The sequence below is a fragment of the Ostrinia furnacalis genome, unplaced genomic scaffold (genome assembly GCF_004193835.3).
Source record: "Ostrinia furnacalis isolate ACB-3 unplaced genomic scaffold, ASM419383v2 OfSCF1152, whole genome shotgun sequence".
Classification (NCBI taxonomy): Eukaryota; Metazoa; Arthropoda; class Insecta; order Lepidoptera; family Crambidae; genus Ostrinia; species Ostrinia furnacalis.
In genome coordinates this window covers 39,993-50,109 of record NW_021131391.1, presented here as the reverse complement: position 1 = coordinate 50,109, position 10,117 = coordinate 39,993, and the positions used below count along the sequence as shown (strand labels likewise).

Genomic DNA, 10,117 nt, shown 5'->3' with positions numbered 1-10,117 from the left:
TACCCCCATCAACAAATTTAATTGTTTTTATTTTATTAATGGCTTCTTGCCAAAAACCATGGTGTGGGGAGTTCGCAGTTACTGCTTTCCTTAGAGGTTTTCCTTTATTATTTTTATGTGTTAAAGTAGAGCCATTAACGCTGTCAAAAAGATTGTCGAAGAACCCTACTGTGTCCGCAGTATTTTGCAGCGTATCGCTGACAGGTCTGCCATCCGAGTACTTAGTGAGATGAAAAAAATAATTTGGACAATCAATATAAATACTACAGGCACCAGGCACAAAAACGGTGTTAAATCAAAAATAATATTAATTGACGTTGCTGCAACTATGTGACTTTCAAGCCTAATAGGCAGGCATAATGCGAATTGTTATTATTCAATATTGTATGAATATTACTTACAGAATTCAGCTGTATACGACAAGGCAGCCGCCATAGTTTTAGATAGAACCCGAACGCAGTTTTTCACCTGTAAAATTTAAAAAAATACAATAAGTATGGTTCATTCAATGCTGAAAACAAAGAACTGAGTAAAGAAGTGGTGATTTTATTTCCTTACCTTAATTTTTTTCACTTTTTCGGGAATGACGTGTTCGTCGTTTATTTTATGTAGTAAGCGCCTTATGGTGTGTTTGCAGTCGGTTTGGTATACGTCGACTATGTCTTGCCACTTTGATATTTTCCCATTCATTTTTATATTTTTCGTGATAAAATTATTCCGTAGCCCTTTTATCAAATGTGGTTGATCGAAAATCACACTTAGTGACGTACCAGAAATCTCTATACCAGCACGTATTTGTTCACCTCTGATATTTTCCTGCAGAGTTTTTAATGCCGATTGAAATGAAGACCCTTGGTCACTCACAAGGGCAATGGGGAGGAGGCCAGTTTCGACAAAGGCATTTACAATTTCCTTCAAAATTATTTGTAAGTTTTGTGATGAAACAGCTCCTTCCGTAAAATAAAACGCCACAGGCTGTTGCCATTTGCAGACGGCACCTCTCGCCATAAATACGAGAGCATGGTCTGCCAGGTTATTAGTTTAATTTTGTTGAGCTCGACGAATCCTGAGATATTATCATACTTGTTTGAATAAAAAAAGAGCCGGTTCAAGAGCCATTTCGTCAAACATAATGGTGCAATACTTTTTTTTCTCTTCTCAGCCACTGACCTGAAACAACAATGTAAAAAATTTGAAATCGGATAAATAATTGATGACTATAATATGGATTCTGTTTTACCCCCTAAGGGGTTAAAATCCCGTCTTAGTGAGCACCTACGTTCTAAAAGGAACCCCCATGCAAAATTTGCGAATCATAGCACTAGCAGTTTCTGAGATTTCGTGATGAGTGAGTGAGTCAGTCAGTCAGTGACCTTTCGCTTTTATAGATAGTATAATAGATATAATAGATAATAATGAATTCTTTCACATCAAGACTTATTTTCCATTTTGACTGAGATGAATTTATTAGTTTTCTATCACATTGATTAGTTTTAGATTCCTTTACCAGTAGGTATAAATATAAAATGGGGACAAAACGAAAATAACGTTTGTACAATTTTTTGCGACCATACCCCCTAACTGTCCCCCTTTTTTTAAATAAAGTATATTATGCAAGCATTTATAGGGCTTGCGATTCGACTCAAGTATGTCACATCGCCTGCAGAGGCCAAAAATATACCTATTGGCCAAAATCGCAAGCATGGACGTTCGATTATTATGGCAAATAAAATGATATTTCATTTAGATAAACTGCAGTGCATGATAGAAAAATTGAGAGTGTTTTTTAAATGATGTAATACATTTACTGTACGCAAGTTATTATTAGCTATGCATTCATAAAATAGCTTCACTTTTTAAATAAATAGCAATGCGTCACGAACTTAAATTGCTGCTAAGATTTTAATATTTTAAGGTAATTATTTTGCTGCGCAATCAGTATTTTTGGTTAGAATTCGGATATTTTTAGTATGCAAAAGGATGATTTTTTGACTTGCAGTTAAATACTACCCATACACATATATTTAGTATAACTACTGAACATTGATTTACCTGTAACAAACCTTTAGTTTATATGTACATATATGAAACTGCACCTTATTGGTTTCATTCATCATATTCATTGAAAAATCATCAAAATAAGGTGCCGGGGCAGCAATGTCATTACAACGAGCCCAACTCAAAAACCACACCACTGTCATGATGTGAGCACAACAACCAACTGTTTTGTTTGTTTGCCAACAAGACAGCTACAACAATAACCAGTTATGGCTTCTACGCTGTTTGCTACAGCAATATCTTTACTTATTAACAAATAAGTATAGTATGTACGACTGCTAACATGCCTTGATTTGATTCTACCTCTCAACAAATAGTTATTTAGTCCTAAAATCAGAGGAATATCATCATCGATTTCATTGTTTATTTCAATCAACAGAATATATTCCAGAATGCCGAACATGTTCTCCGTAATAGGATCTTGCTTGCTTTAGTTGGTAGGTACCTAGAGCGAATCTCTTCAGGTCTGTAATTGAGAGTTTTGGAAATCTCACTAAAATAATGAGGATGATTGCCAACAATAGTTTGGAAGATAGCTCGTCTTCTGTTGAGATTTTCGTTTTCTACATAACTTGCCAAGTGGTTTTCAAGTGAAAGTCTATTTTTGGCTANAATCAACAGAATATATTCCAGAATGCCGAACATGTTCTCCGTAATAGGATCTTGCTTGCTTTAGTTGGTAGGTACCTAGAGCGAATCTCTTCAGGTCTGTAATTGAGAGTTTTGGAAATCTCACTAAAATAATGAGGATGATTGCCAACAATAGTTTGGAAGATAGCTCGTCTTCTGTTGAGATTTTCGTTTTCTACATAACTTGCCAAGTGGTTTTCAAGAAAAAGTCTATTTTTGGCTATTGCCACATATTCCAAAGGTTCCGGTGGGTCATCTATGGCAACGTGGAACTTGTTTAATAATGCACAACCAATTTTAAAATCGTCCTTGAGGTGCATAGCAGCTCTGTTATTAAATACGTGACGAAACAACCTAAAATATCTTTTTATCCTTCCGTTTACTACACCTACAACCCAACGACTCATTGTTACAAAACGAGACCGATTTGCCTGCTGTGTTTTTAGTTGATGTTCATTTTCCAGGAGATACTCTGGCTGGCATATGTGCAACAAACCCATGCCCTTGGAGTTCCTACTCCTAGAGAACCTACGTAAAGAAAGAAATAAATACTTAAAAATATTACTTACGAATACATAAATAAATATACAGCCTTAATTGTCTTACTGTTCCACGATTTGGACAAATACTTACCTACCTAATTCCCACTGAACTGGCGACAGAAAGCGTTTCAGACTCCCGCGTGTTCCTGAGTAGCTGCACGGGTAGCTGTGCGTATAGGTACCTATAGTGTTTGTGTGATGTGCAGCGATGTGAAAAATAGTTTTGTAAAAGTATTTAAATACAAAATACGTATTTTCAAAATAGGTTTTGAAAATAAAATACATTGTTAAGGGTATTATTTTTATTTAACTTATACACTTATATTTATTTAACATATATTTATACACTTATATTTATTTGATTTTAAAACTAGTATACAAATACTAATTTTCTGATAAAATATCCACAATCAAAGAGTTCATCTTTCATGTTCCGCCTGTGGGGCCTCATAATCATTCCACCAAAAGAAAATAATCATTCAACAGGGGCAGAACCACAAAGTACTTTTTATATATGGAAATAGAGACACCTCTCAGCGGCTAAAAGTGGCAACTTTATAGGCATGGCGCCCTCTGTATTACTTTTATGGGACTACTACGTATTGCATGGTATACCTATAGTATTAATGTTTCTAATGATTCCTCTTATTTCAATTTAGGGGACATTAAACTATAAAATGAAAACACATTAATAAGTTATTTCTTTTTATTTCTTTGGTCTTTTAAAACATTTTTTGAAATATTTTTTTGCTTTTATTTGCATTCTGTCCTCGTCGTCATAGCAGTCCATTTTACCATTTAATATTTTATTTATGTCTTTGCAATAGTTATACAAGAAAAATCGGGATGTAATATTTATTAAAAAACTTACAATTTTTTCTTTATGTTCTCCACATTCCAAAAAGTCAAAATCAACTAACATTAAAATATATGTTTTTATTAATTCTTTAATATGGTTTTTTTCAATTGATTCTTTTATAATTGTATAAGTAACATCCTGGACTGCCGAGACACAATTTATTATAAAATCGGTCGGACTGCAAAGCCACTGACGACCTGCATATTCACGATATTTAATGTATTCTGCACCTTCTGTTGCAATGGTATTCCTTTTGCAGTTGCTACAATTTTTAAACACTTTATTTTTTGATTTTCTGATAAAATATCCACAAACGTATTGTAAGGCCCCCATAATACGGGGGTCACTTTTTGCTTTCACATCCCAACTAATATTATAAATGCGAAAGTAACTCTGTCTGTCTGTCTGTCTGTTACGCTTTCCCGCTTAAACATCGCAACCGATTTTGATGAAATTTGGCATAGAGATAGTTTGAGTCCCGGGAAAGAACATAGGATAGTTTTTATCCCGGTTTTTGAAACAGGGACGCGCGCGATAAAGTTTTTCTGTGACAGACAAAATTCCACGCGGGCGAAGCCGCGGGCGGAAAGCTAGTCTTCAATAACTATGTTTTGTATGGATTCTGAATCGCAGGTCGTTGTGGCTTTACAGTCATCCGTGACGACGAGGGCATGTAAGTTTCTTCCGAAATCTTCCTCACAATTAGATCCCACCGGGGCATGGACACTTGAAAGATTGTTTATTAAAAGTGTTGTAAAGGCGCTTATGAATTTGTCCAGAGTCGGATTATTATTACGACACCCATGGCTCCTTATGGCACCGAAGAAATTTTCAATAGGGTCTTGATTAAAATGTCTCATCTTGACAGAAGTGATTTTAATTTTTTTTTCTAAATTTTTTAATAAAATCTCTATTCCCTCAAGTGTCCATGCCCAATTATTTAATGTACGTACATTTTCAGTTTTATGTGAAGTTACAGTAACAAATTTCATTTGTTTTAATTTAATTTTGGCATCTTGCCACACCTTGTGGTGTTGCGATTTTGGCGTGACGGGTCCGAGTAGAGGCTTCGCAAATTTATTCATTTTAAAACTTCCATTTAACGAATCGAAAAGATTATCAAAGAATATAAGAATATCAGCCGTTTCTTTGCATTCTTTTGGCAGAATTCCCTTATCTGAAAAACAAAACCACCACTTTTTAAATATGAAAATATCATTTATTAAATTTAATATACTTTATGTAGGAACTACGAATTAACAATTTTATTTCATGTTGTGATCATGTCATTTTTCTACCTATTATTTAGAAAGAATAATATAAAAAATGTATAATAATCTACATTAAATTTTAACCATGGTATATTATTACAGACAGACAGACAGACAGACAGACAGACAGACAGACAAAAATTTTACTGATTGCATTTTTGGCATCAGTATCGATCACTAAACACCCCCTGATAGTTATTTTGAAAATATATTTCATGTACAGAATTGACCTCTCTACAGATTTATTATAAGTATAGACATGTATTTGACCATTAACATTTATTTGTATTGTTCTATTTAAAATTGCCTCAGTAGTATTTCTCTGACATGTATTTTGACCATTGACATTTATTTTTATTGTTCTGTTTTTAAAGTGACTTATTAATATCTCTTTGACATGTATTTGACCACTGACATTTTTTTTCTCTTGTTCAGTGTTTCTTTAAATTATTTAATGTTCAATACTCAATATTTTATTGCATCCATTATGTTCTTAAAATTAGAACATTATGGACCATTTAATTTATAAACTGCATGTACCTATTTTATATGTGACCTAAGTGTACCTATGATATGTTTATTCTATTTTTAAGCTTGTAAGCGCTTTGGACCTGCTCTGTAAGCTTACAAGTGTTTTGCATTAATAAATAAATAAATAAATAAATATAGCATTCCTGTTGTTGGTGCCTTGATCGCATACAGTTGCTACGACGACTAGGCCTGCTTTTTGTAGCTGGGTAATAATTTGTTTTACATGTATGGCAATTTGCTGGCCACTTGTGGCTGCTGCAGCAAAAGTGTAACAAACAGGCTGCTTGTAATTATTCATTACACCTCGTATCATGTACACCTACAAATAAAATAAAAATAGTGTATTAAATATGTATTACACAGTAAAAATAGTATTTTTATTATTTTAACTAAATTGACACAATGTGAATATTGACTGTCACCAGAGATCTATTATAGGTTTTTTTAAACTAAATTATGAAAGCTTAATTTATGTAACCAGGCCCATAACATCCAAACTTTGTTATAACACGTTATTTACATAAGCAAGTAAAAGATCGATTGAATAAAATGCATGGCTAAAGATATTTTGTTAAAAAATGACTACAATATTTTTACCTGGGCATGATCTGCAAACTCAGACTTAGTTGTCACGCCATCGGTCACAAACCCAACTGCTTTATCCTTTTTCTTATTGTATGACAAATTTGCCTTCAAATGCATTTCGTCAAATAACAAAATACACAATTTGTGTTCTGGTTTCATTTTGTCTGCAGCACTTTTGAGTTGGCTAAATATTTTATTATTAATGCCGGGTTCTATGTTGGCCTGACTTATTAGTTTGGACAGGGTCTGCGGTGCTGGTAAAATAAGAATCCTTCTCAAAAACCTGTAAGCTTTAGGTGACAACTTAAAAATGGAGAGGGCTAATATTTTTTCTTGCAACAGAAANATTTTATGTATTGAGCATACTCATTTTCTTTCATCAGAATTGTAATAAATTGAAAACCGATAATCAAAATAAATTTATACCCTTCCAGTTTTTAATTTACTTTTAAATTATAAGTAAATAACTTGTACTTTGTTAAATAAAACGTTGTCATAATTAAAGGCACTAATTAAAAATTATACATAAGAAACTGATTCCTCAATTAAAGGAACAACGGAAATTGTGTCTTTTTGTTATTTTATGATAAAAATGTTATAATACACATTTTCAGCTCAGAGCTTTTCTTACACCTAATTAGCATACGTAAATATTCAATATTAAATATTAAATTCCACCTGAAAAAATGTTCAATGAAAATTTTATCACTTTGTATATTGGGGTATGTCATACCCCACCTGGTACGGGACGTAACTTTTAGTCACCTCGTACACGGAGGGTTAATTTTGCCACACTTTTATTGACCTAAATGTTGATTTATTCATTTTATTTTATTTGTTTTGTTAATGCGATTTTAGTCAAAATCTGTAAAATTGTTAAATAATACTAGAATATACCTACTTATTAAATACTTATAAATGTTTAACAAATTGGTATGGTAACCATCAACATCAGATTCCTATAACATTGAAATTAAATTGAAAGAACCAACATCAAAATGAATATCAAAATTAAAATAATCCAAAAACAATAATAATAGGGATATCTCCCCTTACCCTCAACGTCATGGNCAATAATTATGTTTTGTATGGATTCTGAATCGCAGGTCGTTGTGGCTTTACAGTCATCCGTGACGACGAGGGCATGTAAGTTTCTTCCGAAATCTTCCTCACAATTAGATCCCACCGGGGCATGGACACTATTACAACACCCATGGCTCCTTATGGCACCGAAGAAATTTTCAATAGGGTCTTGATTAAAATGTCTCATCCAGACAGAAGTGATTTTTTTTTTAAATTTTTTAATAAAATCTCTATTTTCTCAAGAGTCCATGCCCAATTATTTAATGTACGTACATTTTCAGTTTTATGTGAAGTTACAGTAACAAAATTCATTTGTTTTAATTTAATTTTGGCATCTTGCCACACCTTGTGGTGTTGCGATTTTAGCGTGACGGGTCCGAGTAGAGGCTTCGCAAATTTATTCATTTTAAAACTCCCATTTAACGAATCGAAAAGATTATCAAATAATATAAGAATATCAGCCGTTTCGTTGCATTCTATGGGCAGAATTCCCTTATCTGAAAAACAAAAACACCACTTTTTAAATATGAAAATATAATTTATTAAATTTAATATACTTTATGTAGGAACTACGAATTAACAATTTTATTTCATGTTGTGATCATGTCATTTTTCTACCTATTATTTAGAAAGAATAATATAAAAAATGTATAATAATATACATTAAATTTTAACCATGGTATATTATTATATTACCTGCAAGGTAACCCATATTTGTTGCAACAGTCCTGCTGAAAATTTGACTTGCCAATTTCACTTTCATTTTGTTTTTGGAAACCTTTTCTGGCAGGACGTGGTTTTCAGTTAATTTAGGGATCAACCTTACACCTTTGTAGCCAGGATTTTCTTTAAGCAGCAGTATTAGGTGCTACCATTTTGCTACATGTTTGATATTATTTTCGTAATAAACCAAATTCTTGGTCAATAAATTGTTCCTTATGCACTTTAATAAATGTGGAGGGTCATACAAGGGTACCACCTCTTGGTCATTTATAAAAAAGACATTTTCTTTAGGTTCCTGGCCTTTTTTAAATATTGCCCGCGTGCTTCTTGGGCTTGTCAGAATCAATTGAATAGAGAGGTTTGGATGAGTAGTTAAAGTTGGTTGGTTGTTTTGAGTATTATCATAAAGAAAAGTTTGGTCTATACTTACTTTCTGAATCGAAAGAACACCCAGGAACACAACACTTTTTTCTAGACATCGACATAATGCATAGAGTCCTGTCTCAATACAAAATAAACACTAAACGAGTCTCTGTCTCAATATCACAAGAATGGAGTCCTGTCTCAATACAAATTAAACACCAAACGAGTCTCTTTCTCAACACACAATCACAAGAATTCTATACAGCCGCACTAACTGGAGGAGAATACTCTAAACTCGACAGTAGACACTGGAAAATAGAAATTTGTGTTAGAAAATTAGAAATTCACTGCTAGTTCTTAAAAAAAAACAATGAATTAAATATGGCGGATTTGGTGGTGTTACCAGTTTTCTAAAACAGTTTAATACCGTAATTAAATAAATTAATGTTAAAAACGCCTTTACTTTAACTAAATAACAGAAAAAAAAATACCAATCACACTAAATAACACCAAAAAATATCAATACCAATTTTTTTGAAATAGCTGAAAGTTCTATTAAATACCTTGAATTTAAAAATTAGGTATTTTTTGTATGACACTGATTTACTTGAAATCTACCAAATGGTATGAAAATCATGTGGATGGTCGCAGAAATCACACCACCACAATGAAATGCCCCAAAAGCCATAACATTAATATCACCGTAAGTGTAAATTGAATTTAGTATCATTTTAACGCCCTCTGCATTACTTTTACGGAAGAACTAAATTACAATACTGCTAAATAAAATCGACGGAAAGCTCATAGTGGCGCTATCAGTGTTGCTGACTCCTAGAAGTGATTGTGTAGCTTTCCTACCATTACCATTGGCGATCAGCTAAGATTGAAAAGCCTGGGCAGAACTCGGTGAGCAGGTATTATATTTAATAGGGATGTAACGATACATGAATTTGCCGATACGATACCGATTATCGAGGAAAATAATCGGCGATACCGATACCGATACCGATATCGATGGCTTAGTAGTAAATACACCCAGTAAATAATGAATGATGTACTTTATATGCATAAAACTTACTTATGTTACATAGGATAAATAGACACTCCATCTGTAAAGTGTGGCAAAAATGGAAATTAAAAATAATGAAAAAAAGGTGAAATATCAAATCAACATTTATTTGGGTAATATTTATCAAGGAATCAAATCAAAAGTAAATCAATATTAATAATCAAAGTTCACTTTAGGAAGATTTTTGTTAAGGAAACAAAGTTTATTCAAATTACTAGCAGACAATCTGTTGCGCAAATCATTTTGTATGAGGCCTGCAGTTGAAAAAAGACGTTCTGAGGCAACTGAGCTCATTGGGTAAGATAAATATTTTTGTGCAAGCATTTTCAATTTTGGGTATTTATCTTCATTGCTCCAATAGTTCTTTGGATCTTGTTTCATTGGAATATTTGGACATCTCGTA

General features: G+C 32.9%; 1 protein-coding gene across 1 annotated transcript; it reads right to left on the bottom strand.

Annotated features, from left to right (window-relative positions):
* Positions 1-230: 230 nt before the first annotated feature.
* On the bottom strand, positions 231-1,287 carry LOC114351493 (uncharacterized). Its single transcript, XM_028302736.1, has 2 exons — positions 559-1,287; positions 231-468 (listed from the first exon to the last, which is right to left on the bottom strand). The coding sequence occupies exons 1-2, from the start codon at positions 1,006-1,008 to the stop codon at positions 394-396; spliced, it is 525 nt and encodes a 174-aa protein (XP_028158537.1). The 5' UTR covers positions 1,009-1,287; the 3' UTR covers positions 231-393.
* Between the last annotated feature and the right edge of the window lie 8,830 nt (positions 1,288-10,117).